The sequence below is a fragment of the Perca flavescens genome, chromosome 21 (genome assembly GCF_004354835.1).
Source record: "Perca flavescens isolate YP-PL-M2 chromosome 21, PFLA_1.0, whole genome shotgun sequence".
NCBI lineage: Eukaryota > Metazoa > Chordata > Actinopteri > Perciformes > Percidae > Perca > Perca flavescens.
This window is the reverse complement of record NC_041351.1, coordinates 19948614-19974890: the sequence shown is the minus strand read 5'-3', so window position 1 is coordinate 19974890 and position 26277 is coordinate 19948614. Positions and strand designations below refer to the sequence as shown.

Below are 26277 nucleotides of genomic sequence, written 5' to 3'. Positions count from 1 at the left end.
CGATGAATATCAAAACACAGTTTTGAAAGAATGGAGTTGTATAATTTAAACAAGGTAAATCTAAGGCTAGGCAAATTGGACTCAATAGCCTACTAGGCAAAACGAACATACATTACATGAATATTTTTAGCCAGTTATATTTGTTGAGACCAATGGCTACTATTAGACAGCCACTACGGCAGGGGGCGCAGTTTACTTTGGGGTGAAGTACAAACTGACCCCTGCCCTGGTCTCGTCATCCGTCCCTGACAAGCCTCTCGTTTCCCACTGTGACCTCAGACTGTCGTTGGACAGATGCACGCCTCTTAGCATTAGCTTTAATGAAAGCCGGTGGGAAAATCATCAGAAATACACTAAACTGTCGGCCTTACCGTGTTTTCTAGCAACTTGTTCGCCGTGCACACAGCTTATCCAACCCGACAGAGAAGTAGCGGGCTAGCAGGAGACGACATGGCTACAATCGAGGAGCTTTCCCCCGCTGCGGGCCCGGTGTCTACCCGGCCCCCCGAGGACGAGATTGACGACGATGAAGATGAAGATGTAAGTGGCTGGTCATTCTGGTGTACTTCGGAAATGTGGAAGAGGACAAAAATGTAACATAGAGTCGCACTGTCTTGTTTTCAGCTGGTCCTTTTCTTGGCTAAACATGGCTAGCTAACATGATTGAAACGTTACCAATGCTAACTAGCTAACTACCTGAGGTGTCTGTTCTGGCTCTTGACAAACCTCTTTTGAGTCTGCTGAAAGCATACACAATTCTTTAGTTAAAAAGTATTGTTTCGTCAAACTAGCTCTATATGTCACTATCATGTTATTATTATGAAAGTTATGACCGTGGCAAAATACTTAAGCACTGTGTTAACACTAGCTACACCAAGCTGTAGCAAACTTCAGGATGGACAAAGTGTATTTCCCAAGTTTATAAAGGAGCGTGGATTTATTTCCAATGCATGCTTTTATTCATATGAGATGCTATTTTTTTTAGCTACTTGTCTTTTTGCACCAAAAGTTCCGGGTCTGATGTTTGCGTTTGTCTCCTCCAGCTGGATGAGACTCTGATGGAGAGGTTGTGGGGCCTGACAGAGATGTTCCCTGACACAGTTCGCACTGCTGCTGAAGTGTCTGCACAATGCTCGGTCTCACTGGCCAAGAAGTTTTACAGGTATATATCTCCTTATCAATGCAGGAATGTATGCAGTGTGGCATGGTGGCCCAGTGGATCAAGAGATTAACTAAGCTAATTCGTAGGTCAGATCCCAGAAGCAGCATATTGATCCAGTCTTTGTTTTCTTGAGCTAGACTCACATCTTCCAAATGAGTACACATTATGAATTGCTGGAAGCTAATTTTAGAAATAGAAGTCATTGGCTGGTCCATACCTTGGACTGGCACATCTTAAAGTGCTCATATTATACTTTTTGGCTTTTTCCCTTTCCTTTATTGTGTACTGTGTTCACAAACTGCTCCAAACAGCTCTATTGTAGTCCAGCCTTTACTTCTGTGATGAACGTGCGCCACTCTGTAACACACGTTATAATGCTCGCCTAGGTGCTAGCGTGGCACTCCCTCGTACTCTGCAACTGACTAGCTAGCAGTACTTACTGCGCATGTGTGACTCCCAACAAAGATGGAACAGAAGTGAGATGCCTCACTCTGTAGCTAAAACAGAGAGCTCAACACACAGGGTGAGAAGAGGAGCTGCAGCAATGTGCAGTACAACAAATATATGGCGTTTTCTGAAAATTAAACCACATAAACCTATTCTGCTACAACCTCTGAATACAATTATGAACTTGAAAATGAGCACTTTAAAAAGCAAACATTAATCAGGTTGTTAACTTGTTTCAGTTTTTCCCGCTCGGCACTCTGGGTCGGTACTACCTCCTTCATGATCTTGGTGCTGCCTGTTGTGTTTGAGACGGAAAGACTACAGCTGGAGCAGCAGCAGCTACAACAGCAGAGACAGGTGAGTGTACATGTAACCAACACCTGACAGACAGCCACAGAAACCTGAGTTTTTTTTTTTTATGTGCTGTATGTGACGAGTACATCAATGAACAACCTGAATGATCTCTTTCTTTTTCAGATCCTGTTGGGGCCCAACACTGGAATGTCTGGTGGGATGCCGGGCATGATGCCTCCTGCACCTGGCAAGATGTGAGACACAGGAAGGGCCAACGTGAACCTGAGATCTGCTGCCAACGAAACAGCGGGGCCGGTCGCAAGGAGAGACAGAGAGACCATGGAGAAGGGCAAAGAACTGCAGTTAAATAAAAAAATAAAAAACGGAAGCAAAAGCTGCTGCATGTCAACAGCATGGCATTAGGCTCACTCCAACGTATTGGATTGGCTGATGGGATTGGAGGGGGATGTGATGCGTTTCTAACACTTCTCTCTCGCTGTCTCTCCTTACTCCATCTTCATTCAGAGACTTATTTCCAGGAGCACGGCTTCTATTTTTTTTCTTTAGGGGATAGCGGGTTCAAGTGGATGCATTGAAAGACAAAAGGTTAATTGTATGTCTTGGTGTTTGCAGTCTGAAGAACATTGCTATACCTACAGTATGTGGGCAGTTTGTCCATGATCATGAGCTTGCTGGTCCTACTTCTATGTGGAGAATTATAAGAATAGAGTATCTGACAAACAGGTCCAATGCACTGTGGAGCACACTGTAGACAAGATTAACTGGTAGGAATGTGTCCCATAGATGGCCTCTTGAAGTTCTACATGCTATATGACACTCTTTTCTATGTGGTGCATTCCTGTTTGTTTATTCGTAACAGTTCAAAGTTGTACTATGTATGTATGTCAAGAGTGCAATGCCTCTCATTTCACAGTTAATTGTTTTTATTATATTGCTCTGATTTTTAAGCAATATATTGTATAATTCAACATCACCAGGTTCCATGCTGTTTAACAATTTAAACATTGTTTCCTTTTCCATTGATAGTATGTGAAAAGTAAAATGAATTTAAGACAGCACACATCATAAGGTTTTGGACAAATGTGGTTGGGGTAGTTGATGTTTTGATGCTAAATGTCTCTATATTACCCTGACGTATCCAGCCTGTAGATAATGTTATTTTCTATTCTCTGTTGCTATCCATGTGAATTTACAATCTTTCTTCTGTTCATTAAGCAAACTCATGTCTCTGTTTTGTGTTCAACATGACTGCAGTAATTAAAACACCAAATCAAATGGATATCCATGTGTTTACTTTAAGCATGTTTGTCGTTATACTGCCCATAAAGCAATAAATTACGATTTATGAATGAAAGGCCAGACTAAGGGATTATTTTTTTATCAGACATTAAAAAAAGTAATCAATTACTTTTTTTTACGTTTTCTAATATTAAAATTATTGTAGAGTGTATTTCTTTTCACTGATTTTTTTTTTTTAATTGCGAATATATTTTGTCTCAAAATAGCAAATATTCTCAAATGCCTTATAAACCGTTTTTAACTTTTCACAGCAGGAAAGGTACTGGTGCAATTACTATGACTATGTATTGTGATTAGATGAAAGCACCTAAATATGCAGCCATAATTAATGTTATTATGTAAACTTGTGCCTACTGTGAGCAACTTATCTGCAGTGAGTGATGATGCATCAGATTTTATTAGTGTCGTGCATACAACTATACATGGCCTTATAAGAAACCACAAAAAAATTATAAACCATATCCCGGAATACAACACATTAATTTTACAACAACAATATACTAAAAACAGTCTAGAAGATAAACCAGTAAACCATGCACCGTTTCTTTTGAATGCCAGTGTCCATTGATGCATTCACTGCTCTTTTTCAGCTCCTCGTCCCGTTGGTTGTAATCATAGACTGTATCAAAGAATCGCTATTACTAGAGGTTGTAATGGGAACATGTTCTTTTTCGCTGAGACAGTAACTAATGATCATTTAAAAAATTCAAACCCGCTTCAAATCAATTCATGGAGTTGTCCATGTACGCACCTGAAAGCGTTACTTGCTTGCAATGCCATGATTCATGTTCGCTCAATTGATAAAGTTATAATTTCCGACTGCACTTGAACTGGACAAAAATCCCGAATTCCCGCCAGTTTCTAGCCGCTTCAAGAAGCATAGACCCATTCACCTTTTATTACCTTCTATTTAATATTAAACGTAGTTGAAAAAGCAAACGTCCTGGTTCTGATAGTTTTACTAACAGTGTTGTTTATGTCGTGAGCAGTTGAAAGACCAGAATATAACGTTAGCTAGTTATCAATTTAGCTTACTTAAAAAAGGTTAGCTAGCTAGCTATCTAAGTTAGTAGACCTTGGCTAAAGGCCTTTGCTGTATGAACCAGCAGAATCCATTTTATATTCAACGTTTAACCTGTTGTAGTAAGTACTAGCTAACTAGCTACATCGAGAATGAAAGCCGCAGAGGATCAGGTTGTTGAAGATGATACTTGTTTCCAGGATGATGAGGTGAGATTTCAATTTACAATGTTGAACTTTGATAAATTTTAATGTTCATGACCTTCAATGACATAAAAAAAAACATATCAATTTATAGGTAAGGTTGCACAACATAAGTTAATATAAATCATTTGTATTCAAAACAAAAAATGTAGGTACCATTTCAAAAATAAAAATAGTTTGACAGTCTAATATTTATTTAATAAGGCATTGGTAAATTATGGTTAAGTTATGCTGCTGATGTTTTTAAGGTAAAAGCTATATTCTTCCCTTAATAGTCAAGCTTAATGATACTCTTCAGCAACTACCTCGTTTATATTTCCTTTTTCTCTAAACCTAACAGGAGTCCTTCTTCCAAGACATTGACCTCCTCCAGAAACATGGGATTGTGAGTACAGCAGGGCTGCCTGTGACATATAGTCAGAGTTGTCCTGTCAGATCAAAAGTCAGTTTTCTATGTGAGCATCTCTCTGTCCCTCCCCTCCTGTGACCACAGAATGCAGCAGACATCAAAAAGATGAAGTTAGTGGGTATCTGCACTGTGAAGGGGATTCAGATGACTACTCGCAAGGCTTTGTGCAACATCAAGGGCCTGTCAGAGGCAAAAGTGGAAAAGATCAAAGAGGCAGCTGGGAAAATACTGGTAAAATTGGATTTTCTATTGAAAATGGCACGTCATTCTTCAACCTGTGCTTCTTTATTCTTGGGTCACTGAATTATTTGGGAACAGTACAGAACATTTTATGTATTAGGTCATTTTCTTTACATTGTAGAATGTTGGTTTCCAGACTGCCTTTGAGTACAGCTCAAGGAGGAAGCAGGTGTTCCACATCACAACCGGGAGCCAGGAGTTCGAGTTAAGATTTACTCCTAATGTTGATAACATGAAGACTGTAGGATTTACACTACTGAACATATTTATATGTGCATTTACAATTACATTTATTGAGTTGGGAGATAGTGATTTACAGTATCTTCTAGAACAGCGGTGTCAAACTCAGTTTCACTGGAAAATATGAATCACATCAAGGGCCAGACATGTTTAGTTTATGTTATGTTTTATTTAATCGAAAAAGTCAAATATCTTTGACTGTATTATTGTATGTCTAGTGTACTCTTCTCATTTACAGCTTGGTCGACATAAAGCCACAAAAAAGTAACATAGCCATCAAAGAAAAAAGGTCGAAAAAAACAAGGGAAAAAAGTTGGAGAACGCGCCAAAAAAAATGTCGCCAAAATTGGCAAAAAAGTGCCAATAGCGTCGACAAAAGTTACAAAAACTTTAGAAAAAGGGACAAAAGCTAGGTGGGTCATAATTTATTATGAACCTAAATTGTTATGAGGGCCGGATCTAAATCTGCCAGGGGCCGGCTTTGGCCCTCGGGCCTTGAGTTTGACACATGTGCTCTAGAACTTTAGACGTTTTAATATTATGATATAGCTCAAATGTTTTTCATCATGGTCTTAAAGGCGACACAGAGTTAATTGATATCATTTTCCTAATTTGACTTTTCTAGCAAAGCCAAATTAACACTGGACGGGGTTATTTAATCCACATTACTAATGATTGTTTTGTTAGAGCACCACTGGTCATAACCAAAATATTGTCACACTATCAATATCAAGGAATTTTTCGACTTCACCAGATACACAGACAATTAAAAAATGATGTTTGAAAGTTTGGCTTTCCTTTCGTGAATCTGTTAAAGTATTGCTAATTCAAAGTAAAGATGTTACAACATATGTCTTTTATCTCTGCAGTAAACTTTTGGGTGGAGGTATAGAGAGTATGGCTATCACAGAGGCCTTTGGAGGTGAGATGTCTTTTTAATTAGATAACCGTATACTGTATATGATATGATTATATTGTTTAAATATCACTCAGTTTACAGCATTGCGTCAAAATGTTTACTACATTATTTCATCCTGCAGAGTTCCGCACAGGGAAAACCCAGCTATCTCACACATTCTGTGGTGAGTAAGGAGCCTTTTGAAAATGGCTGCTTCAAAGTGGTTGATAAAACATTGTGCAAGTCAAATTCTGTTTTTTGTTTTTGGTTAGTCACTGCTCAGCTGCCAGGCGAGGATGGCTACTCAGGCGGGAAAGTCATCTTTATTGACACAGAGAACACCTTGTATCCTCATAATGGGAACAACCACACACCATGTGACTTACAGTTTGGTTGATGTTGTGTACCTCAGACTTCACTGTTTATTTGTTGTCCCAGGGAGAACCTTGGCTATAGATAGCATCACAGTCAACCCATTGCCCCATACATTGTGCTGATTTTGAAAACATGTTTATGAGAGATATTCCTCCAGCAGTTGTCATAATGTGACTATACAATGACTGCTCATGTGTGTATTTGTATCTTTTCTTCTTGTTATTCTGTTTTCACATTATCCTTGACTCATACCGGTCTGGTTCCAGCCGCCCGGACAGACTGAAAGACATCGCTGACAGGTTTAACGTGGACCATGGTGCTGTGCTGGACAACGTGCTTTACGCCCGGGCCTATACCAGTGCGAACATACAGTTCATTTAGAACAGATAGATAGATTTGACGCTATCTTAGGTTATAATATTTTGGTGTATTCAACTTTTAGTCTTGCTCGCTCCTCAGGTGAACACCAGATGGAGCTGTTGGACTTTGTAGCAGCCAAATTTCATGAGGAAGGAGGAGTGTTTAAACTATTGGTGAGTAAAAGAATGAATTGTAAAAGCATGTATCACATATTCATCATGTTTGTGGTTTTACTTCCACCCTTTATTTTGGTATTCTCTGTGTGAAGCTATTGGAGGGCAAGAATCAGCACTTTCTTGTTTTTCTTATGTTAAAAAACCAGCATACATTCTGAAAGTAGGGATTCTTTCTTAGCTTTCTCATCCCTTCAGTCTCCTTGTCCCCTCCCTGTTGTCAGATCATCGACTCCATCATGGCTCTGTTCAGAGTAGACTTTTCTGGTCGAGGCGAGCTGGCTGAGCGGCAGCAGAAACTGGCCCAGATGCTCTCCAGGCTGCAGAAGATCTCTGAAGGTCTGGACCAGGAGAGCGTGCTTATGTGCAAATATGTAAAAGCCACAAACATCAGCCACATCTTACCTGCCATGTACAGTGCAGAGAATGTCTGCATAAATATATATAGCTGTTTGTTGACTAATTCAGCTTTGGTGTCTCTTACATGGTGGTCTCAAATATGCATAAAGTATAAAGGAATCATTTTCCTAATAATGATGATGATGATGTCTGGTTTTCATTTATGTTTTTCTGAAGAGTACAACGTAGCAGTGTTTGTCACCAACCAAATGACAGCTGATCCCGGTGCCGGAATGACGTAAGAGTCACAAGTTTTGTGCTTGAAATTCTGTTTAGTTGCTGACTCATTGAGTGCAACATTGTTTGAAGCTTTGATGAGATGTTTATTTTGGATTTGTGTCCTGTCCCTGATTAAGGTTTCAAGCTGATCCCAAGAAGCCCATTGGTGGGCATATCCTGGCCCACGCCTCCACCACCCGTATCAGCTTGAGGAAGGGGCGTGCAGAGATGAGAATTGCCAAAATATTTGACAGGTTGTTGGCAATTTGTGTTTATAATATCAATAATGCAGGATTTTTCATAATACACCATTTATTCTCTCAAATAATGGCACAAAGTAATGAGTGCGTTTTGTCTGATAATGAAAGGTCTTTGCTGTAGTTTAACATTGCTTTTAGTGTGTGCTAAAGTAATACTCCACCCCAAACTTATTGTATGATGTGACTATTAAACATCCATTTTCAAAGTAAACCTATCTTTATACCTGCTCATCATCAACATAGGCTTACCTAAATATATGAAAATGTATCTTTAAACACACCTTTTGTTGGATGATTTGATATAGTGGTGAGCATGCAGTGCATAGTTCAGGGCTGGCTTACAGTATAGAGATTTTATTTGAACCGGCAGGAGAAGCTGTGCGAGATGTATAACTTGAGAAAAATGTTCTAGGATGTATGAGTAAACTAATAATGGTTGCTAAGACTTGATTGTTAGGAACTTGGATCTCAGACATGACTCTTAGACCTAAGTAATACTTTTATTTGAAGAGTTAAAACATTTGGGACTCACATTTGCTCTTTCTTGATATCCTCTAGTCCCGATATGCCTGAGAACGAGGCTACGTTTGCCATCCTTGCTGGAGGAGTTTCTGATGCCAAAGAGTGATGGATAAAAGGAAGAGAGAGACACATGTTAGCATAGACCCCTGTTCCTGTCAGTTTAAAGTTATTCAAGGTATTTTTTAATTGATTTATTTATATTAACTTCTTCAAGATACACTGACAATCTTGGCCCTGGTACGATTAATGTATTTATTCTATTTATATGCTGTTTTGTAGTATTTTTCCTGTATTTCATAGATAAAATAAACACAAAAAGACATCCGTTTGTTATGTACTTTTTATAGTTCATATTTCCTGAGATTGCGCAGATTAACTGCAGATATCCTGCTGCTGCTTTCTTGGTGTTAACATGCTTGAAAGGGCTCCAGAGGTCATGCTCAGAAAGGGACATGGGTGTAGAGGTGCACCCATCCATTAACCTCTGCTTCAGCTGTTTCTGCTGGTTGGCTGTCGATGGCCTCAAAGCGACATTTTTCACATGTGACATTGTTGTTGCCTATCTTTGGCTCTCTAAAAGAAGGAATACATAACGGTGTCCGTCTGTATGGAAATGTGTATGGGTATGTTTACATTTTTAATGTGTGTATGTATATTTTATTTTATTTTTCTCTTTAATTTATCTATTGACTGTATACAATCGATGATAACCATTGATGTATAAGGTGGTACCGTGATTGTACACGAAGCAGAAGTTCGGTGCTGGCCTCTAGCGGTGTTTGCAGGACATGCAGTAGCCGTACTGTACTGCACACACCACTTCTCGTCAGCTACGGGATCCATACGCTTGCGAAAGCAAGGTTTGACAAAGCAATGGGAACTTCACCAAATGTGATGCTAAGAGTCTAAAACACACCAGCAACTAAACGCGTTTTATCGGAACTATAAAAAACCTCCACGTTCCCCGGCAGTGGAAAGCTTGTCAACTCTGGAAAAAAGGAGCGATGGACCCGAGTGACACAGCCCCGGATTCGTGGGAGCTGGAGGAGGATGCCGAGGCCCCGGCTGCCGCGGCAGAGCTCCCGACTGCCTTCGCCGCACTGAACGTCAACGCCAAGCCGTTTGTCCCCAACGTTAACGCCCCGGTGTTCGTACCAAGCTTCCTTCAAGCAAGTGCCGTAGAAATTCGGGCTTCAGACGGTGGGTGAATGTCAGACAGCTGGTTGGAAGTTAGCTTAACTTGCTAGCTTGCTTGCTAATCCAGCTAAATTAGCCTTCCTTTCTGCAACTCGCTCTGCTCGTTCCAGCCAGTGCCACAGTTATCTAATTTCCACTAACTAATCACCAAGTCTGCTAGAGTGATAGTCGTGTGTTGTAACGGTCAGTTAGCTAATTTATAACACAGCAACAGTCACAACCAGACGTCAAACGACCGTCCTTGTCTAATACATATTTATGAAAGTTTGACATGCTTTGCTTTCTCTCCTCAAAAGGTGCCCCTGACCCATTTGCCAGCATGGAGGTGGCAGAAACAGCCGGTATGCAACCACATTGTACTCCAGGCACTGCATGTTCAGGCTATTAAGTTACTAATTTATTTGTCGGGCAAGGTTGTTCACCACAGGACAGGTGTGGTTCTAGGCTCAGGTGTGCTCATCTACCTGCAGCCAGATTTAAAATGCCAGGCCAAACCTTATGCAGACTAGGAGAACGCGGATGCTCACCTTGAAGTCAAGTAGGTTCACTTATTGAGCGATATTTGGGTTGCTGGCATTGGTAAAGCAATGTGCATGGGCCTACGTATAATATGATGCAATCTCACACGTCCATGCCCAAAATAGACCTCCCACTAGCACACACTGATATGTTTCAAGCGCTGCATGGCTGAGACCTTGGTTCTGCTGTGTGTCAGAGCAATTTGAATGTATTTGGTTACTCCAGTCACTTTGCGCTGACTAGTTGCAATTTGCCTAAGTCAGGTTCATTCACATTTTTGGCCTGTCCCAGATTGCTGTGTGCCTCTACTCAAGTTACAGAGAACTGGTGGTGTTTTATTTATTTTTTTAATAAGTGTCTGAGCACTGCAGCTGTAGCAGAGTGAGTGACACAGGGACAAAAAAAACAACCAAAACGGATGTAGTGTATATAAGAGACAGACATTTCCGACAGGCTTATTCATGAAAATACTCGTTCTAATACTCGACCTGTCACATGTTTCTGAACACGTCTGAAAGAAAAATTATAATTACAGCATTGACTTCGACTTCGACAAAGTCAAGGCACAACTGTCTTTCTGAGTTACCAGCAGCAATATCTCACTGGCTGATCATAAACGGGGAGGGTTAAGAAGAAAATAGAGCTTTGTACATGACTGCTGGGCTGCATCATTTCATAGTCACGGAAATGGGAAGCTTATTTGTGTGTTGTCCTGGAAAGATGTTTCTTCTGCAGGGCTCAGGAGATTTCTTGTTACTTTTTTCTAATTATTTTAGTTGTACATGTTTGCTCTGCAGAACATCGCATTGACTGTGTTTCTAACAAGTGGACAGGACTAATGAACGATTAACTGCATACCACAGACAGTGAAGTCTTGCAACTCTTTTTAGACTGTCTGTGAAGGCAAATTCATGTTATGATGTCGTCTATCCTTGAGGTCTTTATGTCACACGCCACTGTCATCGTTTTTTGCAGCGGTTTAGATTTTTAAAATAGAATGAAGAATTTAAAATTAGAAATTACCAAACATCTGTAGAAACCTTGTGGTTGAAAACCAAAGAGTAATTTGAGCTGTTTGACAGCATATGCATTTATTTTACTCTGACAGATCGGATATTGAAGTTATACCACAGTTCCTAAACTCTGGTAAGGCAGTTTAACAGCAGGTTCCCTGGAATAAAGATACATTTACATTTAGAATGAAATTACATAACTAAACCTGCATTATACACAATAATTATATTATAACACACAAAAGAAACATAATGGCTACAATAAAGCAATAAAGCATATGAATTAATGATAATGGTGGAGGAGGAACAAGTGAATAGCATGACTTGACTCAGTTCTCTCTTTTGAAAATGGAATTGTTTGTTTAATGTGTGCAAAGGGTATCTTATTCCACATTTTTGTGCAAACGTGGTAAAAGGTTTTAAGTTTGGTATGAACATAAAACTGGCAGAAATGCCTCATCTTGAATGAATTCCAGGATTCAGAATCAATCAGGATTCGTGGTCAGTGCAGGGTTTCATTCCACCAAAAAAGTAGGTCCTTAAATAGTTCCTCCTCCTTCCAAGCTGTGGGTTGCCTGTAGCATCCAGACCTTAAAGAGAAATAGCAGGTGTACAGGTGTAGTAAATGTGTACTGTACCGTTCCAGCTCCAGTGGAGAATGGAGGCACAGAGGCAGACATGACCACCGAGGAAGAGACGTGGGAGCAGAAGGAGGAGCCGGGGGGAGGAGGAGGAGGCGGAGCAGACGAGGATCTGAGTTCAGGAGGAGCCTGTGAGGGGGGCGCGGCGAGGAACGAGGACGAGGAGATGATGGAGGAGGAAGAGGAGGAGATGCCCATGCCCAAAGTGGCTCCGGCGCTGCCAGATGCCCCCAAGAAAGAGCACGTGAACGTGGTCTTTATCGGGCACGTGGGTGCGTCTCTTTATCATGTGTACAGTATGTTTATTCATTTATCCGAGGAAGATTGTGGAAAGTTTTATTCGTCTTCTTTTTGTCTGTTAGATGCTGGAAAATCAACTATTGGAGGACAGATCATGTGAGTAATCCAATTTTAATTTAGTTATGTGTTGGCTGAATAAATGAAAATACAGTGGCTTGCATAAGTTTACACACCCATGCTAAAGTTGACTAAAAAAGAGGAATAAAAACCATCTTTTGGAAATTGATCTTAATGCCTTTTATTTAAAAAAAAAAAAAAAGGAAAAATCCAACCTTTAAGGACATCAATTTTCTTTGTGAATGAATAATGTATCGTAAAAGTAATTAAAGGCCAGTTATTTCATGGATCCAGGATATTTTGCATCCTGATAAAGTTCCCTTGGCCTTTAGAATTAAAAAAGCCCCACATCATCACATACCCTTCACCATACCTAGAGATTGGCATGGTTTTATTTCAGTTAGCCTAAAAGCTGGTTTGATTTGCATTGAGAGATGATCTTATGGAAAGTACCCCATGCCAATCTCTGGGTATGGTGAAGGGTATGTGATGATGTGGTGCTATTTTAATTCCAAAGGCCAAGGGAACTTTATCAGGATGCATATTATCCTGGATCCATGAAATAACTGGCCTTTAAAAATAAAACTCTGCCTGCCTCTATGGGAATTTAACATAGGGGTGTACTTACTTATGCCCCCTGTATTTTAAGGAAGAACATTTATTTACGATACATTATTCCTTCACAAAGAAAATTGGTGTCCTTAAAGGTTGAATTTTCCTAATTTTTGTTTTTAAATTAATGCATTAAGATCAATTTCCAAAAGATGTTTTTTTTTTAATTCCTCTTTTTAGTCAACTTTAGCATGGGTGTGTAAACTTATGCCAGCCACTGTATCTCTTTCTTATATATTAAATGTGGTAAAGTGTGCCTTTTATAATTCGCCCACTGTGTTTCCAGACCTGTAAAAATTAAAAACACTTATGTTTATAGTTACCACGCTAGCTGTCCACTACAGTGTAACAGTGTTTTCCAGTTGAATCCCCAGTTTCACTTTTTAATGCCACAGATGCAATAAATATGACGTCACGTCCATGGCCGTCTGTTGTGTCAACTTTCCCTGTTTTCTACTTTCTAGGTACTTAACTGGAATGGTGGAAAAGCGAACCCTGGAAAAATATGAAAGAGAAGCGAAAGAAAAGAACAGGGAGACATGGTGTGGAAAAATAAATCTTTGTTTTCTTGTGTCTACAATCAGCATGCCTTTTTAATTATCCCATTTCTTTAGTATTAACATATGTGAATAAATTGCAGTAAGCTGCTTTAAATATTTAAATGAAAGCACCTCAAAAGCGCAGTCAATTTGACCTACCCTATGTTGTTATTTTGGATGTTTTGCAGCTAATCGCCATGGACTCCAATGTTCATCATTCAAGCAAATATTGCAAAAGGTTTTGATTCCAACAGGCTTGTTTGTTTATGAAGCAGTTATGTAGAACAAAGGAATAAATAGACATGGCTGTTGCAGGTACCTGTCGTGGGCTCTGGACACAAACCAGGAGGAGAGAGACAAGGGGAAGACTGTCGAGGTCGGGAGAGCTTACTTTGAGACGGAGAAGAAACATTTCACCATCCTGGATGCCCCCGGACACAAGAGCTTTGTCCCCAACATGATTGGTGGAGCGTCCCAAGCCGACCTGGCCGTCCTGGTGAGATGGACAAACAACAAACCCTAACACTAACTAGCCCTAAACCTCAAGACACACCCAGAGATTAAATCCTATACGGACACAAGTTACTTGAAGGGGCTTCACTCGATATTCATATATCAGAACATTCATATAAAAGCAGTAAATTACGGTTTGCTATGTAAAGATATAGTGGAGTAATGGCGTCCCGAGCAGAGAATGAAGTCACACTCCCTCTTGAGTGTAATCCAAGCTTTTCTGTTCTTTGTTTTGATAGCCATTCCAGCTGTGCGTGCATGTGCATGTCTGTGCCCTGTGCGTCGGTATCTGACGCCAAAGGGCGTGCCGAGGCGTCTGTATTTGACAAGTTGAGAAAACGGCCTGTGAGACCTGTTTGGAGGCAATCCCAGATCACGCTTTTTTTCTGAATATCTAATATCAGATATTTACACACACACACACACACACACACACACACACACACACACACACACCAGGTGAGAATAGGGCCTAACTGTCACCTAACTGTCACTTAACACTGGAATTATTTCTGCCTCCTTTTATTGGTTTTGTATCAGGTGATTTCAGCGAGAAAGGGGGAGTTTGAGACCGGCTTTGAGAAGGGCGGACAGACACGGGAACATGCCATGCTGGCTAAAACAGCGGGAGTCAAGCATCTCATTGTCCTGGTCAACAAGATGGATGACCCCACTGTCAACTGGAGCCTAGAAAGGTGAACAGGGACTGGGTTCAAATAGACACGACGTGTTTACGTTTGCTTCAATACTGCGTCAGTGACGTCTCCACATTTATGTGTTGAAATAATAAATTACAAACACATGGCACCAAAAACATTGTCTATCAGTGAATTATTACAATTGGTGTTGACTGTCTGTTTTATTCAGATGTTCCATTTTTTCATAGCTCCCACGTTGACTTCTGACTCCTTTTTTGTAAAAATACATGATGTTGTGCATTTCATATTTCAGTAAATAATTGCGTCTTTTCATTCCTTTTCTGCAGGTATGAAGAGTGTAAGGAGAAGCTGGTTCCATTTCTAAAGAAGGTGGGCTTTAACCCCAAGAAGGACATCCACTTTATGCCTTGCTCCGGACTCACAGGTGCCAACCTCAAGGAGCCCGTAACTGAATGCCCCTGGTACACGTAAGTCGGCTCTGTGATGTTCTATGTTAGCAAAGTATGTCTGAGTAATCACATTCATTTATATTTCAGCAGTCTTGTTTGAACTCATGAGTATAAAATGTTGACTGCATGGTCAGGGCTGCTCTTTCCAAAAAGGAAAGGTAGGTAGATTCATGAAAACCAGTTCCCCTGCCAGCAGTTTCTGTTCCTGTATTGCTACATGGCTGGTAATGCATCACTGACGCAATGTTGATTCACAGCAGTGCTGTTCTTGGCAGCATCTGCCTTTTTAAAGGAACATATTGTTTTCCCTGAGAGATTGCAGCTCTGTACTGTGGACTTCTTAAACATGTTGCCACTTAACAGGTATTTATTCTTGTTTATGATAGTGTTAAAGAAGGCCAACAACATGTCATCATGGTCTCACCTTTCATTTGCTCGGAGTATAAAAAGACTAGCACAATTTATAAATACATATTTGTAAAATACATTACAGTGAAGATGTTTACCAACTGTAATTAAGGAGACATTGGCCAACAATAAGTTTATTGGTATTAGTGAAGAGAAATTGTATTTGTGCACATGGTTTTATGAATAAGCTTGTCCCACAGCTCACACGGTTTACAGAAAAGTATTAGGTTTTATGTATTTCTTTTTATATTTTGTTTCAGTTGATGCATCGGCTTGTGTGGAGTCTGGACTTCTCTTAATGCTGGCTGGAATTTATTTTCTGCTGGTTCACACTTAATACACAGCTGTGGTTTAATTAAAACTAAATACATTTGCCAAAATGCACTTGAAATAAGAGTCCCCAGGCTGTCACAAATCACTCAGTAGCCCATGCTAGGACACAGTAGCTGCACTCATGAAGACATTTCTGATAACAGAAATAAAATGTGAACAATAGGGCTGCCACCTCTTAGTCGATTAGTCGACTAATCGGTCGTTTTGGACTTAGTTGACTAAGATTTCTTTAGTCGATTAGTCATTTCTTATGCTTATTCATGTTTAATTACTTATTTCCAAGAAACTTCTGAGCACATTTATGGTAAACACAAGATTTAAAGTGGTGCTTTTGCAGGATTAATTGTGGAGAAACTCAGTTTTACAGATGGTTAATTAACTACATTTATATTGTGCTTTTCTAGTCTTAACCACCTCTCAAAGCGCACAGCTCTATCAATTAAATCAACTAATTAGTCAACAAAATCGTATAAGTGTTAGTTGACTAAGAATTTCTTTAGTCGAGGACAGCCCTAGTGAACAAGTGACTTTTTTTTTTTCTCTCTTTACCAGGGGTTTGCCATTTATTGCCCATCTGGACAGTTTGCCAAACTTCACCAGATCCAACGATGGACCAGTCAGACTACCTATTGTAGACAAATACAAGGTAAGCGGCTGGAGGCCGTGTTTTTCCAAATAGAGACAAACAGACCTCTGTAGCAGCTTGTCTTCTCCACTGCTTTTTTTCCCCAAGCAGATGAGTGGGTGTCAAATTTTCTTTTGGTTTTTGTTCACTTGGCCCAAATCTTTTTTTATGTTCCCTCTCCAGTTTGTCATTCTCCTTCCTGTTGAGGGATCTTCCATGAGCACACCAACATGATTATACACACACACACACTGCAGCCTCTGCATAGTCAGTGCTCTTAAAGATAATTCAGCATCTTGGCACTCGCATCGGTTTAGATGTTGGAAGCCATTCAACACATACTGCAAGTGTTGGTGGAATTAAGTTATTTTGCAGCTCCCTCAGTTGTCCCTACATTACTATAAGCATCTTTCCCTTTCCCACATATCTTTTCTATTTATCCTATTGTCTTTAAGTTGTTTAAATACTCCTCTCTCCCTGTGACTACACAAGAGCCTTATGTAGTGTTTATATGACTAAGAACCCCCAACTAGAGTTCTCCTGATGAGCAGATCCACTTTCTTTGCCGAGAGCTAGATAAGAAGATTGATACCACTCTTAAGTCAGTTAAATCTGTTATCTCCGTTAGCTTAGCACAAAGACTGGAAACCAGGGAAACGGTTAGTGTTCATTAGAGAGCTTTATTGGTGCTGGTCGGCAGATTTTTCTTAAATATGGACAGAGCCAGACTAGCTGTTTCATCTTTTTCCAGCCTCAATATCTCATCTCACTTTTGACAAGAAAGCAAATAAGCGTTATTCCCCCAAAGGAGAGCTCGAGTCTCTTCCAAATTTGCATATTTTTCTGAGCATCGTGTTAGGGCCATAGTTCTTGAAATTGTGTGGGAGTTTTTTTTTAGCTTGAATATATTCACAGTATACTCCGATCTTCTGGACTGCTACATACAAACATACTTAATGGGCTCGAGGTGCTTAAATTATAACACTTTTTCCAGTCAAATAGCTGTTGCTATGTAAATGAACCTGAGACGAGTTATTATAAGACACAAGTACTGTATATTGGACAAAATAGTGCGAGAAAACCAAAGTGAACAGTTGCTTTCATACTGTATGATAACAGTATTTTACCAGCATTAGAATACTAATATTATTTGCCTGCTGTTATGTGAAAACCACATATCTCCAGAAGGCCAGCTTTTCACAATAAAAAAACAAACCATGTTGTCAGCCTCACACAAATGTATTTTTCAGCTATTGCAATAGGCTTTTAAATTGTTTCTTTTTGCTGAAGAAATGGTTGAATTTTGTCAAACCATTTTTTATTGGACAATGTGCTGTATATTCCAGAGTGCATTAGGTGTAACGTTATACTCTATGTAAACAAGCCAGGTATTAGGATCTGAAACATTTGAAGGCAAATATTCTCGTCCCTGCCCAGTCATCGTGACTTTTTACTATTATTTTATTGATTAGCTAATGAATCACTATAAAGTCTGTAAAAGTAATGACTAATGTGCATCAACTTACTGATGGCTAACACTAAATTGCTGTGGTCATTCTTAACACGCGTGTGTTCCTGCAGGACATGGGCACAGTTATCCTCGGGAAGCTGGAGTCTGGATGCATCAGTAAAGCCCAGCAGCTGGTCATGATGCCAAACCGGGTGAGATCTCCTCCGTATGACTTTGCTGCTTCTCACAAGGGACCAATAAACCTTCTACTAGGAATAACTTCAAGGCCTCATTCTTGTATTAAATTTACTGCAGCCTAGATGTAAAGAAGGTCCTGTTACCGAAATGATAAAGTTGTATGTTACCTGTTTCAGTACAGCAATATTGTGTCTATTTAAAATATTTTAAAAGGTGTGTGTGTGTGTGTGTGTGTGTGTGTGTGTGTGTGTGTGTGTGTGTGTGTGTGTGTGTGTGTGTGTGTGTGTGTGTGTGTGTGTGTGTGTGTGTGTGTGTGTGTGTGTGTGTGTGTGTGTGTGTGTGTGTGTGTGTGTGTGTGTTGCAGCACACAGTGGAAGTATTGAGCCTGCTGAGCGACGATGTGGAGACAGATGACGCAACTCCTGGGGAGAATCTGAAGTTGAGGCTGAAGGGCATCGAGGAGGAAGAAATCCTCCCTGGGTTTATCCTCTGTAGCCCTGACAACCTCTGCCACTCCGGCCGCACCTTTGACGCACAGGTACGTCAACACCAGATGACCAAAGTCACTGCATGCTGACATCTGTAGGTTTTTTTCATTGTACCTCTGACTTTCAGAGTCTACATTACTTGGTGGGGAGAATTTGTAGCTAGACCCAGACCATGGTAATTGGTCGGGGTCTGTTTAAACAGGGACTTTGTAGGCCCAAAGCTGTGGTGCAAGCCGATTCATTTGAAGGGCAGCCGTTCATGCAGAGCCACCACTGCAATGCCTGTTAGCAGCAGCACTTAGCTGCTTGTTTGATGCACAACATTGTTGTGATTTGATTTATTGTTTGGTGTTTAGAGCATGTGTGCAGAAGCCAGAGGGCCCAACGGTTGAGAATGAGGCATATAAAATGTGCCAGCTGATGCTAACCGATTTCATCAGTTAAAGACACATTTAAACCCATATTCGGCCGCTTGTTTTTAAATATATATGAAGATATTGAGAGTATAGATGATGAACCAATATATAAACTGATATATCCGGCTCTGTTTCAATACTAAATAAATACATGTATTATGACTATGTCAAGTCAACTGATCTTTTGACGTCGCTTTCTCCTTTTATTTCAGATCGTCATTATTGAGCACAAATCAATCATTTGTCCTGGTTACAATGCAGTCCTTCACATCCACACCTGCATTGAAGAAGTGCAAATCTCAGTAAGTTACATGCTCTACTTTCCAAACTATTGCTGAAACATTTTACGGTATTTGAGTGTGTTTTTGTAATGTATTTTATTTGCTCAGCCAGTAGTTTCTGATCGCCTCCTGGCCTTACTGAACTGCGGTTCAACTCTTTTTAAATCCCGACTGCAGGCCTTAATCTGTCTGGTGGACAAAAAGACCGGGGAGAAAAGCAAAACACGACCACGCTTTGTTAAGCAGGACCAGGTGTGTATCGCCAGGCTCCGGGCAGCTGGAGTCATCTGCTTAGAGACCTTCAAAGAATTCCCTCAGATGGGACGATTCACACTGAGAGACGAAGGTAAGGACGCTGTGTGGGTGTCTTAGTAAGACAGCAAGTCAAGGTGCTATGTAGTTACTGTGAAAATATCAAAATGTTTAATCCGCAGCCCGTATTCAGACACTGTGACTTTAAATAAGCCGTCAGGACTTCTGTAGAGTTGTGATGTCACAACTATACTATATATAGGAGGAAAGTTCCGCTATAGTGCGGTTACAGTCATTCCCCGGCTACAGTGACAGTGCAAAGACACCGAGAGCACGGATGCGGAAGACCCCGGAAACACTGACCAATCTGACCAATCAGAGCAGACTGGGCTTTTTTAGGAGGGGGTCTTAAAGAGACATGGGCTAAAACGGAGTGTTTCAGACAGAAAGTGAATTCAGGTATATTCAGTATGAGAAAATATTGTGTTTTTTGAACATTAAAGCATGCAAACATGTTCTTGTACAAACCAAAATACAAGTATAAACCTGAAAGTAAGCATAATATGGGACCTTTAAGCTAATATGTTTTGTCACAGCAGAGATAATACATTGTATGTTTACTTGCTACTGTTCATGTCTGGGTTATTTTTCCATTTTGTCCCTCACTTCTCTTCATACACTCCTCCACTAGGCAAAACTATCGCCATCGGCAAAGTGCTGAAGCTGGTGCCAGAAAAGGACTAAATGCAACAGTGGCAGCATGCATGGAGTTCTACCACCTTTTACCAGAGGAGAAATGCTGCTAGAGCCGACCCAAATAGTTACTTTCTCTTTACACACAACTATGCTGAAGAGAAGAACAGGGACAACAAGGAGTGAAGGAGGTAATAAAATTGCATCAAATGAAGAAAAAAAGACTGAATCACTTTTTATGATGAACTATATGAAATGAGAGACCAAGTCCAGTGTGTCAGCTTTCTCATATTGAGAGCTCAGCTATGCCACTAATGTAGCTACATGCCCCCCCCTTCTGTAATCCCACGGCGAACCGTGCAGTCGGCAGGCCACGCCATTTGTTTTTAGAATGGAGATGGATGCAGTGTAACTGAGTTTGGGGAAGAGAAACAAAACTACAGAATGATTTCATATCATACAAAAGACCAGAGTTAGCCTGTAGTTATAATTTGCAAAGTACATCTCCCGTTTTAAGAGTGGGATTAAGAATCCAGTGGACATTTTATTTGGTTTAAAGGACTGCTGTACCAAAAGTTTTTAGTTTGGTCTCTCTCCACATGAGATGGTTTAATTGGATTGAGCTCACACTCTGATGAACCATGGGTACACACACTTACACAAACACAAACCCACACACCGCTGTTACATAATTGAAACTGAAAATAAATGATCAGGCTGCAACAGAAAGGTGTATTTGTTTTCCTTTTTAATAAGTATTCCCATTTGGTATGGCTAAATCAATATCCACAGTATCAATATTAATACCAAATATTGACATTCAGCATACTAATATAGAAGTTTCCTGTCCTTTTGTAGATTTATGCATTTTAATATTAATATAATTGGATGTACTTTGTCAATTCCTAAGACTAAAAAGCTGCTATTTTTTTTAAATCCATTTTAAGCTGCCATATATTTGCAATTTAATAAAGTATTTTATGAAACATTCAGTACAGATATTTACATATAAAGACTGCAATATCTATATCCATCATTTTAAATTGAATTAAAACAACCAGGAGACATCCTCGTACATGCAGTATATCTATGAGCCAACCTTATTTACTTCCCTGGGTGTTCAGAGTTTTCGTACAAATAAAGTTTTTTTGTATTATGTGACGTAGAGTATACCAATTGCGCATGCGTGTCTACAGTTCCCACACGTGAAGCAGACAGCATGGCCGATGGAGCAGGAGTTGTGTTGGACCGGGCACAGGTAAAGAAAAAAAATGCTTTTATTGCTGAAATACATTTAAACTCATAAATATAATTTCGGTTATTAAACGCAAACATGACTGTGATAAATTACATTGTTGTAAATCGACAGCAGCTATAAGCTAGCACGTATCAGCTGACGTTAGCGTGTTTGCTTGCTGGTTTAGCATAGATACTACACTACTATGTATATATTATGTATTTATGTCTATGGGTTTAGCAACGAAGGTAATTCACAGTGGCACAGCAACAAGTCGGAATCCCTAGAACTCTGGAAGAAAGTTTGTCGGTGGGTTTACAAAGTCTTTTGTGACAACGGCGTTAATGTATCTGCTAGGTCAAAAAGGCCGTCCAGGCTTTGCAGGCTTTCCTGAAAACCAAGTCGACCAGTGACTCCCTGTTCCTGGACGAGACTCAACAGATCAGCATGCTCTTCACCCTCTGGAAGATTCCCAAAGTGGCACAGTCCATCCGCATGTGAGTCCACCAGACAGGAACGTAAAGCAGCCTTCCTGCCTGACCTGTTGTTCTTCTGTAGCATATATTGACTCTCGTCTACCTGACTTAGTTGATATTGACGTGACGTCTCATTCCGCCCTCAGTCCCTTGCCCCATGGCCAGCGATCTGACACAGACGACATTTGCCTCTTCACCAAAGATGAGCCCAACATGACCTCTGAGCAGACCCAGAGGTTCTATAGGAAGCTGCTGGAGGAGAAGGGAGTGAAAAACATCACTGAGGTATATCTACCTGAGTCATTGAGCAGCTATTTATCTGGTCATTCTTGCAAGACCAGCTGCAGACAAACACATTGCTCAGTGTGGATAAATGCACAGTGGAGTATGAAAAAAAAAAAAAAAAAAAAAAGTATACATTAGGGGTATACGATTCAGAAAATGTCACGATTTGATCCCGATTTTTAGGCTCATGATTCAATTCAATATTGATTTTCAATTCAAAAACGTAACTATTAAATCTATATATATATATATATATATATATATATATATATATATATATATATATATATCTATATCCATCCATCCCTTCCTTAGTACATTAATCTTGAATTTTTATTCAGTATCTTTTATTGACCATATTATTCATGTGGATTTGTTATTTTAACATCCTGTTATGATATATGTTGGGTGTAAGCTACTGGGATGTTGAATTTCCCCTTGGGGGTCAATAAAGTATATATCATGTGATTGCAATAGACATACAATTTAAAATATATATATATATATATATATATATATATATATATATATATATATATATATATATATATATATATATATATAATCGATTTTTGAATCTGTAGAGCTTAAATTGCGATTCAAATATGAAACTATTTATTTTGCACACCCCTAGTATTCATATTGTAGCGAAGTTGGTTGACTAGCCAGTGGCTGGTTAATCCTAAATTTTACAACGCCACTAGCGTTTTACCAGGTTTTTGGGAAACATTTAGACCTCGTATTGATGGCAATGTCCCCGTATCCGGAGCAGATCATCCCGTACAAGGCCCTGAGGACGGAGTACAAACCGTATGAAGCCAAGCGCCGTCTGCTCAGCAACTGTGACTTGTTCCTCTCCGACGACCGCATCCGCCGCCTGCTGCCATCCCACCTCGGAAAACATTTCTACCAGAGGAAAAAGTAAGCCCTTTATTCTTTGTGTTGTCAGAGTTGTACCTTCAATTCCTAATCTCTTCAATACACGGCCAACATTAGGTGTTGATCTCATTTTTAAGAGTAGCTTTTGATCCTATTGTCATATTCATGTCAGAGGGACCGCTCTCCTCTGTGAGGCGCTGTCTGAGAACGATGTAAGAAATTGATTATGAAAACAGAATGCCGCGTTTAATTAAACACGTAGAACAAAATAAAGTAAGAAGAAAGTTGCCCTTAAATCAGCAAAATGGAGCAAATAAACTACCCATATAATGTTAATTAATGTTAAAGGTCCCATGACATGGTGCTCTTTGGATGCTTTTATATAGACCTTAGTGGTCCCCTAATACTGTATCTGAAGTCTCTTTCCCGAAATTTGGTGCAGAATTACAGCCACTAGAGTCAGTCCCACAATGAGCTTTCCTTAGGATGTACCATTTCTGTGTCTGTAGCTGTTGAGGAGGAGAGGGGGGGGGGGCAAGGTGGAGGGTGGGGGTGTGGCCTTGACCAACTGCCACTTTGCTCGTTTGAAAGCCATGATGTCTCTCTCTCTCTCTCATGGGTGGGCCAAATTCTCTGGGCGGGCAAAGCAGAGAAAGGGGAGGTAACCTTGCTCCTTATGACCTCATAAGGAGAAGATTCCAGATCGGCCCATCTGAGCTTTCATTTTCTCAAAGGCAGAGCAGGATACCCAGGGCTCGGTTTACACCTATCGCCATTTCTAGCTACTGGTGGACCGTAGGCAGGCTGGGGGAACTCATATTAAAAAACCTCAAAGTGAAATTTTCATGCCATGGGACCTTTTTTTTTATAAAAAAAAAAAATACATATATATTTTACACATTTAGTACCAAGCAATGAGTTTTTTTGTAGATGTGTTTTTACCCCCGTTTCTGTCTTTACCAGAGAGCCGCTGTCTGTGAACCTGCAGAGCAAACATCTGGCCAGAGACATCCAGAGAGTCATCCAGGGCACCAGCTTGAAGGTCACCAACAAGGGCTGCTGCTGGTGAGACGGTGTTCCTTATGAACTGCCTAACACAGCTCTCTGTGTAACTAACCTTTTTATTTTAGCTTCAGGGAACCCTGTTGTGTTTTTTTTAGTTTCACGGAATGTTTTATGTCTCGTCAAATTTAAGCGCACGTCTTAGCAACCCCGTGTCAATTCTGGGAAGTGTTTAGATTAAGGGGAATTGCCGGTGCCAAAGAGATTCAATGTTAATCCAGATGGACCCCCTCTTTCTGTGGAGCCTGTCTCTACACCTTTGATACACAACATGGAATGTAGACAGGATATTCAAAAAAAAAAAATCCTGCATTGTGACTACTTGTATTGGTGCTGTTTACAGTGTCACATTAGAGTTTCACATAGTAACCCTACATTCACTTATATGATGGATGTGTATTGTAGCATGGCCCGTGTTGCCCACGCCGGAATGACCGCGGATGAGGTGACCGACAACATCGAGGCCGCTGTCCAAACAGTGGCGGCCAAACTCCGCACGGTGAGTCTAGCTGCCCAGGGAAGCGTCTCGTGTTTTCATCAGCATTGTTCTTTGTTGCTTCCGGGGCTTGTGCATACATTTTTAACTTTTGGCCAGCCCCAAGCTCTGTAATACCTTTTCATATTTGCATTGCTGTTGACAGAAAGGACCCGTGATGAAGCTCATCCACATAAAGAGTCAGACGTCGGTGTCCCTGCCCATCTACACCTCAGACCTGAACCACCTCGGCGTGCTGGAGGCAGGGAAACCTGCTCAGGCGTCCAAGAAAGAGGTGAGAACGAGTTTGCCTTCACACGTTTGTCTCGTGTCCGAGCTAGATTTATAGAAACGACGTGTAAAACGACCACCTCGCGTGTTTTTGGGATTTTCAGGGAGCTGCAGCCAAAAAGCAGGCAAAGAAGAACAAGACAGGGGACGTAAAGCAAACCGATGCTGCTGGAGAGGAGACACACGTGAAGGAGGAAGAGGAGAAACACGTGAAGGAGGAAGAAATCCCACAGCTGGTTCCCATAAGTACACCTAGCAAAAAGCCTAAACTGGAGGTCAGTGCTACTCCCAGCTCCTAGATTTAAATACTTGGTCATTTAAATATGTCAACTGTCTCGGGCAGTGTTGTGTCATCATTAAGTGGACTGCAGACCCTCATTGCTTTTCTTTTTTTCTTTCTTTGTAGAAACCATCCAAAAAGAAGCAGCTGGAGAAGGCACCCAAACCTGCTGCAGCCAAGAAAGGAAGAAAATCGCCAAACAAAATGACCAAGAAGGCCGGCAAGACTGACTCTAAAGTAAAAAGAAAAGTGCCTAAAGTGAAATGATTCTCAGTAGAGCATCTTTGCACATTGCCCTCTCAACATGGACATTTTTACACAGTACACAGGACCAGATTGTCAATATATTCATTCTGTTTTGTCTTTTTTTTTCCTTGGATAAAGCAGATTATAAACTTATCTGAAACTATCCATGGCTTTCTTGTGTTCCCTGAATTCTTTGTAACAACAGGCCTTTGTAACAGGAGACAGTTTTATCATCGCAGGAAAACCACAGGTGGAACTAATAGTAACTATAGCTTTTTTATTTTTTTTGTTTCATTGTATTGATAAGCCATGTCGGTGAGCCATCATACACAGTGACATGGCCCTCAAACTAGTAAAGCTTAAATAAAGTGCAGCCATTAATACTATTAATTAGACGTGCGTTTTTCCTGCCTTGTCAAAATGTGACTGTGGAAAAAAAAAAAAAAAACCTATAAAATGCTTCTGATGGCCTGGCCAGTGGTTATTCATGTAGAGTAAAAAGTGGGGATTTATGAACTATTTGGGCTACTAATTATTGAATGGGACACACACATTTACATTTGGGTATTGTTGACTTGACAAAAAAAAAAGTATTACTTTTCTTACACCTTTTTTATCATTTGCTCTTTTTGACTTCCCCTTCTATTAGAGTAGTTAGCTGTCAGCATGGAGGAAATAATACAGATATATTTAATTATCAGTGATTCAAGCAAAGTAAGAGTAACACCCAGTCTGTAATAGATCCTCCTAGAATGCATTTCTCTAAATAGGAGTCAACTCATGACTGCAGAATGACTCTTACGACTTCTTTAGCTTTAAGTTTTTTTAAGTTTCAAGTCAGCAGCGCTTCATTTTAAGACC

The 26277-nt window shown here is 40.2% G+C and overlaps 4 protein-coding genes and 1 long non-coding RNA gene across 8 annotated transcripts; 4 read left to right on the top strand and 1 right to left on the bottom strand.

Annotated features, from left to right (window-relative positions):
- Positions 1 to 189: 189 nt before the first annotated feature.
- On the top strand, positions 190 to 3203 carry tomm22 (translocase of outer mitochondrial membrane 22 homolog (yeast)). The gene is made up of 4 exons (XM_028567330.1): positions 190 to 540; positions 1044 to 1162; positions 1849 to 1966; positions 2087 to 3203. Exons 1-4 carry the CDS (start codon positions 451 to 453, stop codon positions 2159 to 2161), a joined length of 402 nt encoding a protein of 133 aa, XP_028423131.1. The 5' UTR covers positions 190 to 450; the 3' UTR covers positions 2162 to 3203.
- Positions 3204 to 4072: 869 nt separating this feature from the next.
- dmc1 (DNA meiotic recombinase 1) lies at positions 4073 to 8866 on the top strand. 2 transcript variants are annotated; one of them, XM_028567199.1, is made up of 13 exons: positions 4073 to 4453; positions 4788 to 4832; positions 4941 to 5087; positions 5218 to 5300; positions 6206 to 6258; positions 6377 to 6418; positions 6507 to 6579; positions 6876 to 6967; positions 7069 to 7142; positions 7367 to 7481; positions 7719 to 7779; positions 7898 to 8014; positions 8579 to 8866. In XM_028567199.1, exons 1-13 carry the CDS (start codon positions 4397 to 4399, stop codon positions 8646 to 8648), a joined length of 1029 nt encoding a protein of 342 aa, XP_028423000.1. In that variant the 5' UTR covers positions 4073 to 4396; the 3' UTR covers positions 8649 to 8866. The 2 variants fall into 2 exon arrangements, with proteins under 2 accessions (XP_028423000.1, XP_028423001.1); XM_028567200.1 differs by lacking the exon at positions 8579 to 8866 and having other exon boundaries at positions 7367 to 7516; positions 7898 to 7989.
- On the bottom strand, positions 7186 to 10465 carry LOC114547790 (uncharacterized). The gene is made up of 3 exons (XR_003691270.1): positions 10267 to 10465; positions 8553 to 8631; positions 7186 to 7501 (listed from the first exon to the last, which is right to left on the bottom strand). It is a non-coding gene; the product is annotated as an uncharacterized LOC114547790 (long non-coding RNA).
- On the top strand, positions 9285 to 20514 carry gspt1 (G1 to S phase transition 1). Of its 3 annotated transcripts, none has more exons than XM_028567196.1 (14): positions 9285 to 9742; positions 10036 to 10119; positions 11918 to 12184; positions 12275 to 12308; positions 13346 to 13423; positions 13736 to 13916; positions 14474 to 14628; positions 14919 to 15059; positions 16335 to 16428; positions 17989 to 18069; positions 18420 to 18593; positions 19172 to 19261; positions 19418 to 19586; positions 20184 to 20514. In XM_028567196.1, the coding sequence occupies exons 1-14, from the start codon at positions 9547 to 9549 to the stop codon at positions 20234 to 20236; spliced, it is 1797 nt and encodes a 598-aa protein (XP_028422997.1). In that variant the 5' UTR covers positions 9285 to 9546; the 3' UTR covers positions 20237 to 20514. The 3 variants fall into 3 exon arrangements, with proteins under 3 accessions (XP_028422997.1, XP_028422998.1, XP_028422999.1); XM_028567197.1 differs by having other exon boundaries at positions 9286 to 9742; positions 10036 to 10080; XM_028567198.1 differs by lacking the exon at positions 10036 to 10119 and having other exon boundaries at positions 9286 to 9742.
- Positions 20515 to 21337: 823 nt separating this feature from the next.
- Positions 21338 to 25802, top strand: rsl1d1 (ribosomal L1 domain containing 1). Its single transcript, XM_028567832.1, has 9 exons — positions 21338 to 21443; positions 21780 to 21919; positions 22045 to 22183; positions 22956 to 23104; positions 24026 to 24127; positions 24530 to 24623; positions 24766 to 24894; positions 24995 to 25165; positions 25297 to 25802. The coding sequence occupies exons 1-9, from the start codon at positions 21405 to 21407 to the stop codon at positions 25435 to 25437; spliced, it is 1104 nt and encodes a 367-aa protein (XP_028423633.1). The 5' UTR covers positions 21338 to 21404; the 3' UTR covers positions 25438 to 25802.
- The last annotated feature ends 475 nt before the right edge of the window (positions 25803 to 26277 follow it).

What these genes read in the sequence shown, in the direction of transcription:
- tomm22 (XM_028567330.1), top strand. Translation starts at nt 451, where the DNA reads ATGGCTACAATCGAGGAGCTTTCCCCCGCTGCGGGCCCGGTGTCTACC. An exon ending in ACGACGATGAAGATGAAGAT is followed by an intron (nt 541 to 1,043) that starts GTAAGTGGCTGG and finishes TGTCTCCTCCAG; the next exon opens with CTGGATGAGACTCTGATGGA. An exon ending in AGCTACAACAGCAGAGACAG is followed by an intron (nt 1,967 to 2,086) that starts GTGAGTGTACAT and finishes TTTCTTTTTCAG; the next exon opens with ATCCTGTTGGGGCCCAACAC.
- dmc1 (XM_028567199.1), top strand. Translation starts at nt 4,397, where the DNA reads ATGAAAGCCGCAGAGGATCAGGTTGTTGAAGATGATACTTGTTTCCAG. An exon ending in GAGGAGTGTTTAAACTATTG is followed by an intron (nt 7,143 to 7,366) that starts GTGAGTAAAAGA and finishes CCCTGTTGTCAG; the next exon opens with ATCATCGACTCCATCATGGC. An exon ending in GATCCCGGTGCCGGAATGAC is followed by an intron (nt 7,780 to 7,897) that starts GTAAGAGTCACA and finishes TCCCTGATTAAG; the next exon opens with GTTTCAAGCTGATCCCAAGA.
- gspt1 (XM_028567196.1), top strand. Translation starts at nt 9,547, where the DNA reads ATGGACCCGAGTGACACAGCCCCGGATTCGTGGGAGCTGGAGGAGGAT. An exon ending in GAAAAGAACAGGGAGACATG is followed by an intron (nt 13,424 to 13,735) that starts GTGTGGAAAAAT and finishes TGGCTGTTGCAG; the next exon opens with GTACCTGTCGTGGGCTCTGG. An exon ending in CTATTGTAGACAAATACAAG is followed by an intron (nt 16,429 to 17,988) that starts GTAAGCGGCTGG and finishes GTGTTCCTGCAG; the next exon opens with GACATGGGCACAGTTATCCT.
- rsl1d1 (XM_028567832.1), top strand. Translation starts at nt 21,405, where the DNA reads ATGGCCGATGGAGCAGGAGTTGTGTTGGACCGGGCACAG. An exon ending in GTGGCACAGTCCATCCGCAT is followed by an intron (nt 21,920 to 22,044) that starts GTGAGTCCACCA and finishes TTCCGCCCTCAG; the next exon opens with TCCCTTGCCCCATGGCCAGC. An exon ending in CTCAGGCGTCCAAGAAAGAG is followed by an intron (nt 24,895 to 24,994) that starts GTGAGAACGAGT and finishes TGGGATTTTCAG; the next exon opens with GGAGCTGCAGCCAAAAAGCA.